The sequence below is a fragment of the Suillus discolor genome, assembly GCF_016758755.1.
Source record: "Suillus discolor strain FC423 chromosome Unknown F5147scaffold_66, whole genome shotgun sequence".
Classification (NCBI taxonomy): Eukaryota; Fungi; Basidiomycota; class Agaricomycetes; order Boletales; family Suillaceae; genus Suillus; species Suillus discolor.
Genome location: NW_024541313.1, coordinates 220966 through 240770, shown reverse-complemented (window position 1 = coordinate 240770; position 19805 = coordinate 220966). Strand labels below are relative to the sequence as shown.

At 47.4% G+C, this 19805-nt stretch overlaps 5 protein-coding genes across 5 annotated transcripts; 1 reads left to right on the top strand and 4 right to left on the bottom strand.

Annotated features, from left to right (window-relative positions):
* Positions 1 to 15: 15 nt before the first annotated feature.
* F5147DRAFT_715499 (VHS domain-containing protein) lies at positions 16 to 1946 on the bottom strand. The gene is made up of 5 exons (XM_041438541.1): positions 1705 to 1946; positions 1294 to 1657; positions 963 to 1241; positions 826 to 910; positions 16 to 777 (listed from the first exon to the last, which is right to left on the bottom strand). Exons 1-5 carry the CDS (start codon positions 1854 to 1856, stop codon positions 140 to 142), a joined length of 1518 nt encoding a protein of 505 aa, XP_041288518.1. The 5' UTR covers positions 1857 to 1946; the 3' UTR covers positions 16 to 139.
* A 2748-nt stretch (positions 1947 to 4694) lies between these two features.
* On the bottom strand, positions 4695 to 6010 carry F5147DRAFT_656418 (uncharacterized protein; the record flags this gene model as incomplete). The annotated part of the gene is made up of 3 exons (XM_041434116.1): positions 4695 to 5459; positions 5516 to 5635; positions 5726 to 6010. 3 exons carry the CDS (start codon positions 6008 to 6010, stop codon positions 4695 to 4697), a joined length of 1170 nt encoding a protein of 389 aa, XP_041288517.1.
* Positions 6011 to 10045: 4035 nt separating this feature from the next.
* F5147DRAFT_583592 (uncharacterized protein) lies at positions 10046 to 10301 on the bottom strand (the record flags this gene model as incomplete). The annotated part of the gene is made up of 2 exons (XM_041431734.1): positions 10046 to 10133; positions 10186 to 10301. Coding segments are annotated over 2 exons (204 nt in total), but the record flags the coding sequence as incomplete, so codon positions are not given.
* A 2328-nt stretch (positions 10302 to 12629) lies between these two features.
* Positions 12630 to 12806, bottom strand: F5147DRAFT_583583 (uncharacterized protein; the record flags this gene model as incomplete). The annotated part of the gene is made up of 1 exon (XM_041431732.1): positions 12630 to 12806. A coding segment is annotated over one exon (177 nt), but the record flags the coding sequence as incomplete, so codon positions are not given.
* Positions 12807 to 18335: 5529 nt separating this feature from the next.
* On the top strand, positions 18336 to 19601 carry F5147DRAFT_656416 (uncharacterized protein; the record flags this gene model as incomplete). Its single annotated transcript, XM_041434115.1, has 8 exons — positions 18336 to 18345; positions 18474 to 18551; positions 18614 to 18684; positions 18969 to 19009; positions 19104 to 19117; positions 19169 to 19284; positions 19341 to 19438; positions 19484 to 19601. The coding sequence occupies 8 exons, from the start codon at positions 18336 to 18338 to the stop codon at positions 19599 to 19601; spliced, it is 546 nt and encodes a 181-aa protein (XP_041288514.1).
* Between the last annotated feature and the right edge of the window lie 204 nt (positions 19602 to 19805).

Sequence of the window (19805 nt, the reverse complement as noted above, 5' to 3'; positions counted from 1 at the left end):
TTGAATATTAGTTTCGCACAGTACTGTTGTAATTCAAATTATTTGCCTCCAAGAACAACAAGATCCAAAACCGCACAAAATCCGTATTCCAACAAGATCACCAAACCTAAGTAAAGCACAGGTACAACACGACAAGTACCTAAAACAACCCTGCCAGATCTGCAAAAGGGTCCTTCCCTTGCTGCGTCGGTGGCGTCGAGGTAGGTTGTGTCTGTCCCATCATCGCACCCATACTCACCCTTGATCCGGGTGTGCTCATATGAATGCCCAAACCTCCACTCTGCACCGCAGACATGCCCGTCGCTGGTGGCCTACTCATACCCGATCCAGGAGAACCCATTCCCAACGACGAGCTTGAATTCAGAGGGATACTCGCACCGCCCCCGAGATAACTGGGTGATGTTACCCGTGGTGGGGTAGGCGCGAGCATGATGGACCCGAACTGGGGCTGTGGCGAGGGGGCGTTTGGGACGGGTGATGAAGTGGAGGAAGAAGCATTGTTCGTTAAGGAGGCGTTGGTTTGTGAGGCGAACATTGCGCTAGCACTTGATGGTCGGGCGTAAGATTGGGGTTGTGGCGGTGAGGTAAATAATGTAGCTAGATCATCTACTGGTGCGACGTACGATGATGAATGCGACGTGTCATCGAAATTAATGAGGGATCCTTCGGTTTGGGCGAGCTCAGCGGGTACGGCGGATATGCTATAGTCGCCTTTCTTGTAGGCCTCGAAACGTGTGAGGACGTTGTTGATTTGATCGTTGATTTGAAGGAAGGCGTCTGAGTGACATATAAGACCTATGCCGGAGAATAGAGAAATGGACGCACCCAACGACTCTGGATCGTCTGTTTCCGCGTTCGAAACCCATTTCTGGAGCTTTGGACGGGCAGACTTCAATATCGACGCGACTTGCTGTTAAAACGAGTGAGGAACCTTTACAACTTTCCAAGAAATATCGACGCACGTCATACGCGTCTCCCGATGCGAACTTCTCTCCATGCGCAGTATCGACGTTATCGAGCATTTCATTGAGTAGAATGACTTTACTCTCGAGCTTATTGAGTTCCGTCATAGCTTGAGAACGATAGTCTGGCTTTGCTTCGGGGTTCGCGCCAGCAAGGGACTTCATAAGCTCTTGCGCGACTGCCAGGTCTCGCGGGGTACCTCTCCGGATAAGTTCCTGGAGTTTAGCAGATTGTGCTTCTCGATCTTCCGACTCAAGCTCGTCAGCGGATTTAATGTTCTATGCTATCATATGAACATATGAGATAGACACAAGCCACATACGAACTCACCATCGTCGGGGGTGCCTCGGCGTGGCGGGTAATTTCCCTAAAGCGGTACCCTTTAAATGTAAGAAGCCGGTGCATATCCTTAATATTGCCCAAATCTTCCTTCCAGCGCGACTCAGAGCAGATACCTTCCTTCCATTGGTGAATGAGCTCTAGAATCCGTGACATGACTGGGCCAGGGAACGGAGGTGGACGTTCAGGGAATCGACGAACGAGCTCGTTCAGGAATTCTTTGGTTGAGATCTGGAGGTGAAATGGGTAGCCGCACGATTGGACAAGGGTGTCAAGAAGTGCGAGTGCGAGTATGGCGATATGTGGGTTTCGGTGGTTTGTCAGACGTGCTATGAGCATCGATGCATCGCGAGGGCTGATTCAATGTCAGAACTAGAGATTGCAAGAGCAGAATTGACAGACCTATTAGCTTTCTTGGTGTTGATCAATTCAGCGATCTCAAGGTGAACGGCATAGTTGGGCTCATGGAGTGTCGGATCGCAGGCATTTTGTACGAGCATTTCCAGCCTCGATGCCCTGAACCAAGGCGTACCGTTCGACCCTCCCAGCATCATGTTAGTGTTGCCTAGCTAGTGAGCAGTAAATAATCTAGCAGACGTGGCAGTCACAGCTGCGCTCGCTGTCGTGGTCGCCTCGCCAAGATGTCCGTGGGAATATGTCAGCATGCCCTGCTTGTGCCTTTTTACTCAAACCACCAGGCTGCCAGCATCAGTTACACTCTCGCGATAGTGATGTCGGGCGAATGTACAGAGGGAACACCGATAACTTGTACTGGCGCTGAACAGATCTAATGGACTAGTAAGTTTTTATTGAATATGTTGAATCATTGCTCGGGGTGCATTTACTCCCCTCTGAATTTCGAGTCCTAGCCTAAATACTGACAACGTTTCTCATCAATTATCCTCCGAGCCTAGCTCTATGCCACTGCTGGACGGACATGCGCAAAGCACTTCATAGCACGGAGTCTTCGTACAGCATTCGAGAAGGAAACGGGCGTACTGTCACAAGATCACTGTTGATCTCCACACCTGATCGAGGATAAACGTTTCACTCGGAGCTGATAGAGCTGTACTATTAATTGTTTGTGAAAGCACAATGTAGTGGATACCGCTATCTTTGACTCAGAGCCTGGTGTGCGAATGACGTCCACACGGTGGTGCAATCATGAATACTAAAACCATTCAAAAGTCAGCAATCATAATAATACATAATCATTTCGCCGCTCTTCAGTACTCAGTGCTCAATTATAATGCTTCACCACAATCCCCTCGATGACCTCCTCAACACCAACCATCATAGGCCTATGCTAATAGCCGAGCTCCTGGGAATCGGTGCAGCCTACGACGTTACCTGTCTATCATTTCACGTCGTTAGAAATCTCTTGCATATCAACACAAGATGAATAAACCTCATTATCAATGACAATATATTTGTTCCTCAATGTATCAAAAAGAGTCGCAAGACCCAGAGCTGCGTTCGTGACATGGAGCTGGACCTATGGGCATTGATGAGTTTACTTATTGCTTTATCATGGTTCGTGGAATCAAGGCGTCAACATGATCCTTACCTTATTTGACAAACCAGTCGAGTACAGATCAGCTCGAATAAAACTAGGGTATATTCCGAATAAAATAAAATAAAATAAAATAAAGTGCAATGCCCGAAACAAACAACGATCGGACATTGAAAATCCTTCCGGCATAGCGGCAAATCGAACCGTAACCCCATAATTATATATCCAAATTGTAGCCAGTCTTAGCTACCAAGTGGTGTCACTGATGTTAAGGTCCTATTTGGCCAACAAATATTCAATTGAAATTCGCATTCGCATTCGATCATGTGACCTTATGCTGAACCTTGGGATCCGGCTTGATCTACTATTGAATGCGATAAACATATATATGTGCTTTAACTGATAATTGATGATCGATAACGACTTTACAACAACCACTATGACAATGCCAGACCAGCCTGACAATGCGCATGTCCAAGAAGACCGCATGCAACATTTAATGCTCATACTATGCCTCGCTGTCACCCAGGTACTCATTTACTATCAACAAATGTTCCTATCTTCTCGTGAACATGTACCCTACCACACATCAGCCTTGTCGGGCGAGGCATGGGTGTTAGAACTCATCATAGGCCACCCAGATCACATCCGACACAATCTTGGTGTCAGTCTCGACGTCTTCGACAGTTTATTGCATGTTCTCCGTGCAAATGGATTTGTGCCATCTCGCAATGGAGTTTCAGTGGAGGAACAATTAGCAATATTTCTATACACCTGTGTAACTGGACTCTCGACTCGCCTCATTGGAGAGAGATTCCAGCGCTCGTCTGATACAATTTTGTGGTGAGTCATGCTGGCATCTCAATCGTTCACAGGATGTTGACTGCTGCACTCTCAAACTTGTAGATACTTCAAACATATTCTGTTTTTCTTATCTAGTCCCCCGTTTTATTCTTCAGAAGTTTGGTTCCCCACAGCCAATACCCCCACTTCCTCGACAGTATTAAACAACATTCATTTGCGATATTTCGACCAATGTCTTGGCGCCGTTGATGGCTCCCACATCTGGGCATTCACAAGCATTGAGGATCAACAGTTCATGTGGAACTGCAAGGGGTTCATATCTCAAAACTGCCTTTCATGTGCGGCTTCGAATTTTTATTCATTTATTCACTCTGTGGGTGGGATGGTTCTGTTGCTGATGCGGCACTCTGGAATGATGCACGCATGCACAATCTACCAATTCCACCTGGAAGATACTTTCTGGCTGATGCTGGCTTCAGAGCATCTGATGCACTACTTGTTCCATACCGCAGTGTCCAGTATCATCTTAAAGAGTGGCGGCAAGCCAACCTCCAGTATGTTGAGTACTATGATATTCACAAGCTCCAGCAGTCCCTGATGATGATCTCAGCCCTCAGAATCCAAAAGAACTATTTAATCTTCGACATGCAAGGCTCCGCAACATAATTGAACACATTTTCGGCGTGCTTAAGTGCCAGTGGCGAATTCTCCAACAGCTGGTTGAATATAGTATGGATGTTCAGGTGCGAATCCCAGCAGCGCTATGCGCTCTGCACAATTTCATTCGCAGATGTGATCCTAGCATATACGACGAAGAACTTGATCATGCAGAAGGTGAAGAACTTGAAGATGTAGCATATGGTGAGTTAGCAGATGGACCTGCAGATGCTGCAGAACAACGACGAGCAGATGTGTGTCGCGACGCAATTGCACGTGCAATGTGGGAGGACTATGTAGTAGAATGCGTGCAGCATTGATACAGTCAACCGGCACTCAAATTGTAGGCATACAACATTGATTGAAAGATATGAATATTACATGCATGTGATCACTACTAGCTACAATGATTATGACTTTATGACTGAGTTGCAGTACAAATATCAGCAAGCCGCCTCTGCACCCACAATGACTGAAGGTTCTCATCCATATTAAGAAACTTCACGATGTGCTTGTCGTCTTGTCCAAGGAAGTCTATAATGTCAATCCTTTTGTCACTAGATAGTGTTGCACACTGGGAGACCATGGAGACGGCGCGGCCAAAGTCCTCTGCAGAAGCTCTCGCAGATGTTCTGGCAAATGTTTGCCGTATCTCCTCCACAGCGGTCGTGAGGTTATTCATTGCCTTGCTACCATCTTGCTGGGCCTGTACACTTGCTGAAACAGGTTGAGACCGCTTTGGTGCACTCATAGCAGCCTCTGAGCCTATCGCACTAACTTTGCACTTATCTTGGCGACTGATACTTGTGAGCACCGAGGACGTAGCTCCCGAGCCAGTAGTAGTCTGAGCCACAAGAAAGGTGGATGGGACAGCGGACGATGATGGTGGAATGTCTTGCGGCAAGCCGCTAGCAGACTGGATGTGAGATGGAAGAGAATTGATTTCATTGGCAGCCGCAGTCAGCTGGCTGAGGTTTAATGCGGTAAGTGGTTGCGGTTGCGGTGGCACAGTACTAGCCTCAGGAAGAGCTACAGCAGGGACAGCAGAAGATGCAGTGCCAGCAGGCTGGCGGGGGTTATTGCGGTGGACCCAAGCACCCTTGCTCTTCCTTGGCAACATCTGGTGGATGGCATCGAAATGAGGGAATCCTGTGTTTTTGAACGGGCCTGTGTTCTTATGGCTCTTTAAAACAATATATTAGTCGAGTACTACTAGTACAATCCACTGCCATTGCGCACCTTGAGAAAGTTTGTCCATGTAGATTCATACTCCAAAGTAATCCCTGCGCCATCTATATCGCTCCACGCAAACCCAGATGCATTCTTGATGTCCACAACAGCGTGATAAGAACTTTTGAGCTATGGTGATTGATGTCAGATCAATATAGAAAAGAAACAGTGCTACATGCCAGGCAGATGGCATGCAGCGCATGTGCCACAGTGACTCACTTTTGACCATCTAGTTTGACAGCTTGATTGTGTTTTCTCACCACCCAGTTGCTCAGGAAACCTCTCCTTGAGATGAGCGGCAGCACCATGCCAAGCTTGCTTCTTGAAGTTTATCCCATCACCAGGAATGTGGAGGCGAAGGTATTCAATCAGAGCAGTATCTTCATCTGTAGTCCACTTGGCAGCTTTTTTGTGACGTGTGGTGGCAGAGTTGTTGGCTTCAACAGGTCCTTTAGACCGAAGGGAGTGCCCTGATCCCGTAATAGATGAGTTAGATTGTGGCATGATAGTGGGAGTAAACGACAACAAGCAGAGTGGCACAATCTGGGATTCTTCCGAGGTTCAAATGTAAGGTCACATGATTGAATGCGAATGTGAATTTCAATTGAATATTTGTTGGCCAAATATGACCTAACAGGGATGTTCCATGCATTTTTATATCATGTAGTGCTGAAATGACAATAAACGGTCGATGAACTTATTGTTTAGTGAAAATGAAAATGATGCACTTCTAACCTTAGGCCCCAGGGATCACAATCTTGGCTTATTATCCAGAGCCATAGATAACCTGCACGCTGTCTTTCAAAGAATGAAAACTTTCAATGCGTCCCTGCTGCTTGATTTCAAAGGCTATTACCTATCCAATAGCTAGTCTTAGCTACCAACTGGTGTCATCGATGTCAACAGGGATGTTCCATGCGTTTTTATATCATATAACACTGAAATCAGATCTTTTGTTAAGAAAGAACGGCACAAATTGAGATAGGCTGTGGAGCAGAATGGTATAGAGCATACCTGACCTCAATGCACTTGAATCGGACCAAGAATATTATCAAGTCCAGTAGATCTCACCACCATCTCAGCTGAGGGCGACTCACATGCTTCAAACACCCGTACATCATACCAGGGAAAGCGCTATATTTCGTGATCATGCAACCATTTTGTACATATCCACCTCCTGAAACTACCTCAACAGACAGCCCAAGAAACCTACATCCACTGCTAAGACATGTTAGCTCTACTTCGGAACACCATCTGCGTTGTGTTGCAGTGCTTGTTGTTGAGTTTTTGCTGAACACGACAGATCAGTGGAATTGCTGCCACAAAATAACATCTAAACATATGCAGGCGATGCTCTAAAGCGATTTTAACAATCGTGTCGACCAACTCCATCTTTTGGGAGTCACCAACAGATTGTTTTCCTATCTGGAAGCGTCCAAACAATGGCTTAAATTTCCGGGTAGATGAGTATCCATGGAATGTGTGGACAGTGACTCTCACACTTTCCCTGACGGCACCTGCATGCGGAGATGGTATGTACTGCTCCAGAGTGACATAGAAAGAGGGATCAAACTTCTGCTTGTCCTGAAGATAGCACTGCTTGTCGAAAATATAGAAAGAGTGTTTGAAGACAATGACAGCAGCTAAACGATCAACGATAAGCAAATTCATCACACCGTAGCATCAAAAGTCACCAGAAATGAGCTAAACAATGTTCTCCAAGGATGATGAGCCACTAGAGGCCTGGCAGATTCGCAGCATGAGAAATGTGTACAATCTGCCACCGATTGGACATACTACAGAGAGCAACTTGGACTGTATCACCACACAATCATCATCGCGAAGAATGTCCTATTGATGGATCAGCATGGTTTGAGATCAGACGAGGATCGACACACTCACTCTCTGCAAACAGTAGGCAACAACTTGCATCAGCATGGCTCTTGCTCAAATGAGGATCGATGGACTCACATTCTGTGAACGGTGGGCAATGACTTGGATTAGCATGGCTCGAGCTAGAATGAGGATTGACGGACTCACTCCCTGTGAACGGTGGGCAATGACTTGCATCAGCATGGCTCTTGCTCGAACGAGGATCGAAAAACTCACATCCTGCGAATGGTAGGCAATGACTTGCATCAGCATGGCTCTTGCTCAAACAAAAATCAATAGACTCACCAACTGCAAACAGTGGGCAACCACTTGGATCAGCATGGCTCTTGCTCAAATGAAAATCGACAGACTCACTTCCTGTGAATGGGTGGGCAACGACTTGGATCAGCATGGCTCAAGCTTGAATGAGGATTGACACACTCACCAACTGTGAATGGTGGGCAATGACTTGGATCAGCATGGCTCTTGCTCGAACGAGGATTGACACACTCACATCCTGCAAACGATGGGCAAAGACTTGGATCAGAATTGCTCGAGTTCGAACGAGAATCGACACACTCACATACTGCGAACGGTGGGCAATGACTTGAATCAGCATGACTCAAGCTCGAATGAGGATCGACAAACTCACATCCTGCGAATGGTGGGCAACGACTTGGATCAGCATGACTCGAGCTCAAATGAAGACAACACACTCACATACTGCGAATGGTGGGCAACGACTTGGATCAGCATGGCTCGAGATCGAACGAGGATCGACACACTCACTCTCTGCGAACGGTGGGCAACGACTTGCATCAGCATGGCTCGAGCCCGAATGAGGATTGACAGACTCACTCCCTGTGAATGGTGGGCAATGACTTGGATCAGCATGGCTCTTGCTTGAATGAGGATCAACACACTCACTCCCTGTGAACGGTGGGCAATGACTTGCATCAGCATGGCTCGAGCTCAAACGGGGATCGACACACTCACTCCCTGTGAACAGTGGGCAACCACTTGGATCAGCATGGCTCAAGCTAGAATGAGGATCGACACACTCACATGCTACGAATGGTGGGCAACGACTTGCATCAGCATGACTCGAGTGCAAATGAGGATCGACACACTCACTCTCTGCAAACAGTGGGCAACGACTTGGATCAGCATGGCTCGAGCCCGAATGAGGATTGACAGACTCACTCCCTGCGAATGGTGGGCAACGACTTGGATCAGCATGACTCAAGTGCAAATGAGGATCGACACACTCACCACCTGCGAAAGGTGGGCAATGACTTGCATCAGCATGGCTCGTGTTTGAACAAAAATCGACACACTCACATCCTGTGAACGGTGGGCAACGACTTGGATCAGCATGGCATGAGCTCGAATGCGGATCAACACACTCACATCCTGTGAATGGTGGGCAACAACTTGGATCAGCATGGCTCTTGCTCGAATGAGGATTAACAAACTCACATACTGTGAACGGCTTCAATCAGCATGGTGTGAGCTCAAACGATGATTGACAGACTCACTCCCTGCGAACAGTGGGCAATGACTTGCGTCAGCATGGCTCGAACTCAAACGAGGCTTGACACACTCACTCCCTGCAAACGGTAGGCAATGACTTGGATCAGCATAGCTCAAGCTCAAACGAGGATTAACAGATGTACTGGCTAAAAGTAAACACTCGACATCAATGAGAGCAACCTTTGAGCTTTCTAACAATCTTACCCAAATATGAGGAAACCAGGTGCCCAAGGTCCCTACTATCTTGTGGGCTCCAGTCGTTATCCTCTTTGCAGAGTCGAGATGTTATGGGAGCATTCTGGACAATATCAGTTGCTAACACCTGAGGCAGGTGAATGAGACTATGAGTAGTTACCTCTTAATTGCATATCTCATGCAAATCTCCACGTTGGTCTGCTGGGTCGAGACAAATAATTGCTCCAACACTTCATGAACCAAAGTACCAGCTGTACTTTTGATCAGCACCCTGCAATCTGCATTATCCTCATTCATATCTGATGGATCAACGGTCATCATGTATCGCAACTCAGCTATAAACCAACTTACTGGGAAGGCATACATAACATTTTGGAGGCCATCGGACGTCCTGGATAAACTTCAATTGTGGTCCATCTGGAAATGTTTCTTCGGCGCGTTTTGGGGCCAGTTCTTGAGCATCTTTCCGAGATTTTCCTTCCTTTCTTAGTTGTGCATATGCCACATCGTAGAGGGCATCGAACTTGGTGAACACTACAATCACTGGAACTGAGAATCGTGATCCTGCGCATCAGTCAAATGTCGACAAGGGTAAGATGCGAAAGCTTACTGGTTCCTGTGTCGCGCTCAGAGAAGAATTTCTGTTCAGCTGCAGTGAACGACCTGTGTGCTTCGTCCATTGGGATGCAATACCTATGTTGAAACAGTGAGATAGCCCATGTTGCGACTGATCAGTTACAATTAAGGTAGAAGGCAGCATATTTCGACCAACCTCACGTGATGTGACTGACATGTGATGCTGTGAGGATAAGTGTCCTGCCGAATGGCACAGACTTGGAGGATTTGGGTAAGTATATTCATAGTTGTAATATGCTAAATTGTAGCTCAGTGATATTGCTCTAACTCCCGCATTATGGACTTGGGAAGAACACGATGTCCTCAATATCTTTTGATTGCCCATGCAGCCTGCTTTCCATCAAGTCCCTTCTTGTAAGCATTGACAAATCTACCAGACCTGATGAAAAAGCTAAGACCCAAATTAATTACATTGCTGAGATTGGAAATATCAAAAAACTTACCGCTGCATGGATGATTGTGGGACCACATTCAATGAATCGAGCACATTTTGTTCAAGGTCAGCCTCTGAGAATGATCGGTCTTTCATGTGGTAAAGCCGCTTCGCATAACCCCAGCACTGCTCAATAAAATTGAGCTCGCAGTGAAATTTCAGCAGGAAAATTACATCAACCCCTCATGCACAACACACAGACTCCAAATTCGATTCAACGTTAGCGAAATCTGGTTGAGTATACATTAGCTGCTGGCAGCAACAGTCAATCCGGTCAGGAGGGCACTTGAAGTCTTTGCATTCCATTCGAAGGTGAGGGGCATTTACATACCCATGCTCAAGAAGAATCTGAGCCATGCCTTTGAACCATCCAGCCTTTGCATGTCCCTCTGCAAAATAGAGAGGTTGCAGATCCCCATTCAGTAACTTTGTGTCTACCATACAGATCTTTTCCTTGACTTGTTTGCGATCTGGACCCAGCACTGGCTTCCCATTGGCGTCTTTGACACTTGCAGATGGTCCAAATGTCTGTGAGGGATTCTTCGGCATTTTTCGAGCAGCTAAAGCATCATCAGCATGTTTGAGGTGTGTCGTTGCATTGTCAAAGACAAGCACATGGTTTTCATCTGGATAATCTTTTTGCAGGATATCCATAGCTTTCACAGCCTGTGCAACAATCTCCTGGTTTGTAAAATAACCATCTTGCACCCTTCCAGCTTTGAACAGGACCCGAGCGCTCTCCTTTCCATCTCGGGATCGAAGCCAGCCATAATCGGCTGACACAAAGTCAGCAATCATTAAAGAAGCCCCCTCACCTTTTTGTTGAGGTAAGGCGCTTTCTGAGTCATGGACCCAACACATTTTCTCCAGTCGTTCGCATAGAATGTTGACTTGTCGTGGAACCACATGACAGTACGGTGCCCAGAAGACTCAACTTCCGACAAATCCTCCATGGTAATGTCCTTGATCTTCCATTTTCGCATATAGCGCTGATAATGAGTCCACGCTGGCAGAAAAACATTGTTCCGGTAGAGAACAATGTCCTCGCGCTCGTGTCCATCTGTGTATTGTCCCTGCAGCTCTCTTTTCCAACGATAACCCATGTGTGACATCCAACGGTGAGCTGTTCTCAATGATATCGACTTTTTCATGCCGAGACGGACATTATTCTCAGGTCTATCGAGGTAATCAACAATATCCTGTGCGCAGACAAACTTCCCGACACTCTGGAGATACAGCTGTATTTTTACTGCAAGGTCTTCATCGTCGATGCGAGAGTATTGTTGCGGCACTTTTCGGTGAGGTAGCGCCTCTCTATCATTAATATAGGCCTTCGTCCAACTTTGCAGGCATCGTGAAAGGTATGCCCCCTTACCGGCATTTCGGGCAGCTCGATCAGCTGCATTGGTCCAGTGACCACCAACAGGGTTAGTGGTTTTGTCATCTGGGTTGCTGGGGATATCTGTATAGAGCCATAATAAATTTTTCATGTTCGTTAGGCGCTCCCTCATGACAGGTGAAAGTTCCAAAGGTTGTGCATTTCGGCGGAGAGGTTTCAAGAGTATCTGTAAGTCCTCAAGCACACAGCAAGCTTCAGGGATAGTGGGTGGTTGCCTTAGCTCAAAGGAGTAATTGTGTGCACATGGTGCATGGATGCTGTCATCGACGTCCACCTTGTTCTGATTGATGCTGTCATCAACGCCTGCCTCATTCTGATCGATGCTGTCGTCAGGGCCTGCCTCATCTTCGTCATCAAACTTGCTCCCGGCATCCATGATATCCCCATCAAAACATGGCAAAGCTTCCTCATCAGCAGCACAAATGGCATCATTACTCATCAGTGTCATCACAGGAGCAATCTCTTCCAGAAGGCCAGCAGGCTGATCTTTTTCACGCCAACGCACTCCTCGAATCGCGGTAAGGTCATCCTCCTCTTCAACTTCCTCACACTGAACTCTTTGAGCTTGCTGACAATCTGTTTGTAGTGCACCAACATGCGCCTGTCAAAAACATCAAGCCTTCATGCTTCATTTCTCATCATTTGACTTACAACTTCGGTATGTTCCTTATCTGAGCTTTGGACCCTAGCTTTCTTTGACCGTAAGTTCGAGATCTATATGCTGTGGAGACGTTTGCGTGGTGCCATGATGCCCTTTGTGAGCCAAGCTGTTGCATTTGTCGGAGTCATAAGTAGTTTTGACTTCCGAATCTCTACTATTGTTCACAGAACAAACTGTAATTAACTATTAACTCTCTCATTTCTGCAAGTAGTTCAATTCTACGACCGCGAAAATTCTCATTTTTCATTTATCTAGCGAATGGTGGAACAGATTTTCAAGAAATGGTGTTTCTGAATTGTTAATAGATTTATAGCTTAATGTCACCCTTTTGTCACGAATATCACGTGATGTTCATCGAAATTTGCCATCCTCTACCTTACCATATAGCATGAAGTCAATTTGTTATTTTGGTTTCCTTGGAACGGTTGGTGATAAATTTCTTCACCTTGATGAATTCCAATTCACCACCTGACTCAAACCCGCGTGAATCATAAAAAACAAAGCCCGAGTTGCTTGGAAACACCATTTCGTTCTCGATATCGTGCAGTCCGCGCTGAGAGCACGTCAGTTCATGTCATCGATAAAATCACAACTCACCTCTCTGGATGCCATTATAACTTCAAGATCAATCTGATGTCGATGTGTTAGTACTGCATTCGCTCTTCCTACAACAAGGATTCGAAAGTGAATGATTTTTTGTCTTATCTTTGAAGTATCCATGGGTGTTATGCTGACCGTTGGTCGGCATGTGCGAACTAGGATAGGTCTTCTCAGCGATGACTCGAGTGAGTCTACTGAAGCTGAGGGTGGTTCTCGGCTTGACGGAATGTCAAGGGTTCCTCCGGTGATCTCGGTAAGGCGGCGCTCGTCGAGATACAGGGCTAGCGGATACGTGCTAAGTCGTATGAGGGCGACTTAGAAGTGCGGTCTTATCCAAGGAAGCTAGAAGGCTTTGATGAACAAGTTCTGGGGATGAACCTAGTAGATTAAAGTAAAGTCTAAGTACTATAATCTGTTTACTTATATGTGCTACATATGAGTATTCTAGCTCAGTCTGTAATCAATAGTATATCTAAGATCTATGATAACAAGACATGAGGTTCAGATAATATACATGAGGCTTAACCTCTGATCAACCATGCAGCGCCAAGTGCAACTGCGCATAGGTACATGAGGCGCCAAGTGTTACAGGCATCTGTAACACCTACAGGAGCCCCAGCTCTGCCTACGCCTGCCCCCGCTCTGCTAGACTCCCCGCGCGGCGGTGCGCCGCCCGCGCCTAGAAAGACAGTGGTCTGGACCGCTGTGACCCCGCCCCTGGCCTAGACGGCCTTGTACCTGATCCATGGAGGCTGTACGCCTCATGGTCACCCTAGATCAAGTGCATGCATACCGCATGTCGCTTCATGAAGATCCGGAGCGCTCTTGGCGCCTCCTGTACCTATGCGCAGCTGCCCTTGGCGCAGCATGCTTGATCAGAGGTTAAGCCTCATGTATCTTATCTGACCCTCATGTCTTGTTATCATAGATTTACGATATACTATTGATTACAGACTGAGCTAGAATACTTGTAGTACTTCCCTATAAGTAGACACAGATTATTGTACTTAGACTTTACTTTAATCTACTAGGTTCATCCCCAGAACTTGCTCATCTAAGCCTTACCAGCTTCCTTGTGTGAGACCGCACTTCTAAGTCGCCCCCTTATGACTTAGCACGTATCCGCTAGCCCTGCATCTCGACAAGCGCCGTCTTACTGAGATCGCCGGAGGAATCCTCGACGTTCCGTCAAGGCCAGACCCACCCTCAGCTTCAGTAGACTCACTCGAGTCGTCGCTGAGAAGACCTATCCTAGTTCGCACACGCCGACCGACGGTCAGCGTAACACCAAGGGCGCTCCGGATCTTCATGAAGCGACATGCTGTATACATGCGCTGATCTAGTGACCATGAGGTGTACAGCCTCCATGGATCAGGTACAAGGCTGTCTAGGCCAGGGGCAGGGTCATAGCGCCAGGGGCGGGGTCATAGCGGTCCAGACCGCTGTCTTTCTAGGCGCGGGCGGCGCACCGCTGCACAGGGAGTCTAGCAGAGCGGGGGCAGGCGTAGGCGGAGCTGGGGCTCCTGTAGGTGTTACGGATGCCTGTAACAATGGGGGAAGGTCACGGTGAACTTGAACTTGAACATGACTCATGGAGAAGTGTTGGTATAGCCCTATAATCATTGCAGTGTGTGAACCCAGCAAATAACCAACCCATAGCCAGCCTTATCTAGAATCAGTGGGCAGTGGGCAATATATTAATAAATATTGGTACCATAGCTGTGTACCTTGAGGCAGCTGCATGTGCATAAAGCTGACAGCCATATTTCAAAATTAGTCTATCACAATCACCACATATCTACTATCTCGTTACTTGACCAGGCCAAAATAGCAACAAACACAACAACAGCTTTGTAGTCGTAAGTAGTACTACGTTCCCCAGAATATTTTGATCCTAGGATACTATGAGAGTCTGACTGTCCAGCATCCGCCCCGGATATGACTCAGTGTGCCATCTACAACACCAAGCACGCCACCTTGAACTGTACATCACTCTTTCCCCGCCCCCCGCCCTTGTCCCTGCCCTTTGTGTCGTGGTGAATGTTGGAGGTGAGCCAGTAGGGAGCTGATGCGCTGATGATGCAGCAATTGCAGCACCTCAAAGGCTGATGGTATTGGCATAGTTGTGCAGGGAGGTAAGCATGTAATTATGCAGCGCTGTTAAGTAGCGGCTTGGCCAAATGTAGTAATATCCCTGACATTGTGCACAAGGTGTTACAAGTAACATCGGTCACGTGGCCCCCCTATCATTTTCCCTTCATCCTCGCCCTCACCATCTACCGGCTCGTCCTCCTTTACCAACTTTCCATTGACCGGATCCTCGGGACCGTTCCCGTCCCTCGCATCAGCCGCCTCTATGCACGTGCACGCACGTTCCTCCCCTGATTCGACCACCAATGTGGTCCCGCACCTATGACTCGGTCTGACTCATGCCACCAATGTGGCTTTCCTCTTTCTGTTCCTCCTGACTGCGGATCCCCGCACGTTGTATTCTTACCGTTGGTCCGTTCCAACGTTTCTCGGTCTCATTCCACATTCGACCATCCATCACTAATCCGGCTCTGTTGCCAACGCACCTATACCATTCTCGTTTCCCCTTTACCCTTACCTACTGTGCAGTAGCCTTGCCCTTAACCCTCTCCACTTAGTATAAGTAGTCGGTCACCCTGTACTAGATTCCCTAACTTGAATCTACTCAATCTTCCCTGGAACATACTTCCCTCTGAACGCCCCTTTGGCTTCAGTCTCTAGTATCTTTTTCTTAGTTGCTCATCGCGACTAAGTCTACCTCGATTGACCTCATCATTCGGACAAGACTGTCCTTACCTTGAGCGACTTCTGAGACATCCGTCCTAGAAGTCACGTGACACGCGCGTACTGTGATCACTGCCGACTCGCCGTCGCCAGTCTTACTTGCTATACCGGATCCTTCCGGTTACGTCACGAACGTTAGCGGACGACGCCCCTCTTAGGGCTCCGCCTAACAGATCTATTTGAGTGCGTAACACAAGGTGGCTGTCCCTCCATACCTGGGGGAGATGCGGTTGAGGCCGGAAGCATTAATGTTGAATAACTCGGTGACAGTGTGTCGGCAACATAATGTAGGATGAGATTGGCGGAGGTAAGGCAGGCTTTTGCAGAGAATATTGGTGGCCATATGAGAGCGTAGGCGCTAAAAGTGCACCCTCAATCGCCGGAGAAAGACGAGGGCAGCGAAGATGACGAACAAGTGAAGTTTGGTGTGGTGGAGGTCCCACGCCACCGCATGCACTGGTGAGACTTAAGCTTGACTTGAGAGCTAGATGTGTGCAGATGCTGACAGGTATTCTGGACAAGCAAAGAGATCATAGCCTGAGGTTAGGGATCCGCATGGGTATACCCCGGGGTGTTGGGGACCTGACCCGCACCTGCACCCTGAGGTATACCCAGACCCGCACGAAGGGTGCGGGTTTTTGGGGGGTATGGCCAGCTCATACCCTCACCCGCACCCGTGCATGGTTTACCCGCAGGTAGTACATATAAATATTAAGTTAGAACTATGAAAAAAAATGATTGTAAAAAAGAACTTACTGAGACATTGTGAACGGCAGGGAACGACTTGGATCAGCATGGCTTGAGCTCGAAGCGGGATCGACACACTGACAACCTGCAAATGGTGGGAAACGACTTGGATCAGCATGGCTCGAGCTCGGCGCAGGACCAACACACTCACAAGCTGCGAATGGCAGGAAACGACTTGGATCAGCTTGGCTCGAGCTTGATGCGGGACCGACACACTCACATCCTGTGAACGATGGGAAATGACTTGTATCAGCATGGCTCTTGCTTGAACGAGGATCGGCACATTCACATACTGCGAACATTGGGCAACAACTTCGATCAGCATGGCTCGAGCACGACGCGGGACCGACACACTCACATCCTGCAAACGATGGGAAACGACTTGTATCAGCATGGCTCTTGCTCGAACAAGGATTGGCACACTCACATACTGCAAACGTTGGGTGACGACTTCGATCAGCATGGCTCTTGCTTGAACGAGGATCGGCACACTCATGTTCTGCAAATGTTGGGCGCAGGCTCAGAGCACAAGACACTTCGCCTGTGGGACTTCAAGTTGAAGACAGGTGTTGTGTTGAAGAGGATGGAGGGGCATCACAGTGAGGTGTTGGAATTGGCGGTATCACGAGTTGGAAATTTGATAGCAAGCGGTGATAGCAGAGGAGAGAGGACATTGTGGATCAAATGTGATGAGTGCGCCGAGGAGATGAAAGACTGTGTGTCCGAGAATGTGGAAAAGGAAACAGAACAACTATGAAGTGATTAGTTTTGTAAGTGATCTACATAGATATATATAATTGTAAAAACGCACCTTTTGATTAAGAGATGGCCCAAGGATGGTCAATGGGAACTTCTGACTTGGTGAATGTCAATGTTCTTCACGCCAAAAAAATTACCGTTTATGGAAGGCACGGGTATAGCTGGGGTATGGGTAAGAGCGCGGGTCTTAGAATCCTGACCCGTACCCATACCCCAGTAGTACCCGTACCCGTGACCCGCGCGGGTTACCCGTACCCGTGCAGATCCCTACCTGAGGTTAATGAACAACCCAAGTTCAAGTTGTACTAGGTTGAGTTTAGGTGACGCCTTTCGTACAGACGAATCATCGTTGGCGTTGGCGAGTGCCAGAAAGTTGTCCTGAGGTTTCTAACCACCGCTGTTGCTACCACTCAAATAAGTCAGAGGCAAATTTACAGCCGACAAGGTTTTCAAGGGTCTTGTTACAGGCCTTGAGGAGCCGAAGGATGTGTATGATTGCGGAAGTTGAAATTAAAGTTCAATGTGTCCTTACATAATATGTATGCCAAGGAACATTTTCAAGTTGGAACCGACTTGAAGATTAGGCTCGGGACCAGCCTGGCTTATATAACCACAGACAAGTCGAGTGGCATAGCCAGGCTGGTCGATCTCGGAGAGATTTGGCAGGCGAAGCACAGAGTTTCAATTTAGCAGGTGCCGGTCGAAGTAATAGTGCTACATAGTTACTGTCAACTATGATCAATCACTCAGAAACTTTCGTTTGTGCACTGCTGCATAGAGTACCACATCTTTCTCGCTTTTGCGCTGCATCACTAAAATTGAAATAGGATACTTCAAATGATACCATTTGCTCCATATTATACTCCCCCACTGCAGTATGCCCTGCCACCTGAACCTTTAGCATGGACAGTGGACCCTCGCAGCCTCAGCAACTCTCACGTACACTCCAGAGTGTCTTGTCATGAGGAGTGTCATGATTGATTGTGATCAAACGAACCCCATGCTCCTCAAATTCCTTGGCCTGTAATCCAGAAGCGCAAATTTCACGCGATGAGAGTGATATTCAAATATTCAGCGTACATGATCTTTTTGAAGCAATTTTAAAGGTGTAACTGTGATAGCCATCTTGTCGGGGGAGAGAAGCAAAGGTAAAGCAAAACAGTATAGTGTCTGCCACACAATGTCTAGATGTACGACGACACTCGGCACAACCGGCACCTGCTAAAATTCGAACTCCGTGCTTCGCCTGCCAAATTTCTCCGAGATCGACCAGTCTGACTACGTCAAAAATTCCCCACTCTCATGTGACGTACGTCAGACTGGTCACGAGTCTACTTGAAGATTCCTTTTGACCCAAATGACACTTTCCGCGCGTACAGTGCAAGCGAAGGACAAGGTGAAACAATGATAATCGCACTCTCACCTCAATCACGAGTGAACTCAACCTTACATCCGTAGAATACATCAAGCCGCACAAAAAATCTGGATCGTCGTCGACCTTTCCGGGAAAATGGAATATTTCAACTGAAGTAAGGATCTGCGTCTGGCATCCAAACCGTCCAAGTCATATATTAGCAGTCTGAGCAGTCTGCCTGTTCCGGTAAAGACCTTGAACTCCAGCCTACCAGGTGCAGGATACCTGCATCCGACCTCTAGAGCAATTTGCAGGATCTAGTATTCCCTATACTACGATTTCTAATGTGGCACCCTGACAAGTCCATGCGTGCCTCTGAAATGTAACATTGTAGCCGAAGAAGTCTATAGGGAGACCCTCACCTACCTGATCTCAATAACCGAAAACTGCGTCGGTCAGCATTCTACGCCCAAGGCCGCGATGATGACCCCCATCGCTCAGTGAGTGCATCCTGGACTCAAAATAGAGGCATTTATTGAGTGAGTCTTGCTTGCTTCATTCTTATCTCTTATATCGTGATTTACGCCATGTCAGGGTTGGAAAGAAAAGTCTGTCCCAGTTTCGCGTTCATGATATAACCTAAATTTCATGTCTTGCAGGATATTGGCAAGCGCTTGCGTCATGCCCAACGTTCAAGAACCGCAAGATGTGGGATGGTCTATACGTGCTTCACACTGACACCGTCGATCTGTGGAATTTCCGTGACTCTCATAAGGTGATGTCCATCTTATTTGTCGTCGTTGCATACGACCTAACGTGTTTTGTGCGTAGTACTTGCACAGCCAAGAGTTCAGAGCAATAATGATGAACGTAGTTGATAAGATAGAAGTTGGACCGACAGTTGATCCCACCAAGGACCGTGTAGGCTGGTCTTTTATGCTACAAATGATTTTCGTCTCATTGAATATTTGCAGGACTTTTGGGTTCTATATGGTTGGCACTGTTGTGAGCATGGCTTCCGCCCTGGCGGGATCTGCAGCTCCCATCGTGGTACCAATCGCAGCAAGTGCCGCACTTGCTGTATGGGTTTAATATATACCAAACATCGTACGCACCACTATTTTTCGTGCGCGAAAGGATATTAACACTTCTTTGTCAGTCACGCGGTGCTTCAGCGCTTCAATCGAACGTTGCGTATGTGATGTGTTGTTATATCTGCTTTAATTTCACTCTATGCTACTGCTGCACGGACATGCGCCAAGCACTCCATAGCACGGAGTCTTCGTACAGCATTCG

What these genes read in the sequence shown, in the direction of transcription:
- F5147DRAFT_715499 (XM_041438541.1), bottom strand. Translation starts at nt 1,856, where the DNA reads ATGATGCTGGGAGGGTCGAACGGTACGCCTTGGTTCAGGGCATCGAGG. An exon ending in AACACCAAGAAAGCTAATAG is followed by an intron (nt 1,658 to 1,704) that starts GTCTGTCAATTC and finishes ACATTGAATCAG; the next exon opens with CCCTCGCGATGCATCGATGC. An exon ending in CCGAGGCACCCCCGACGATG is followed by an intron (nt 1,242 to 1,293) that starts GTGAGTTCGTAT and finishes ATGATAGCATAG; the next exon opens with AACATTAAATCCGCTGACGA.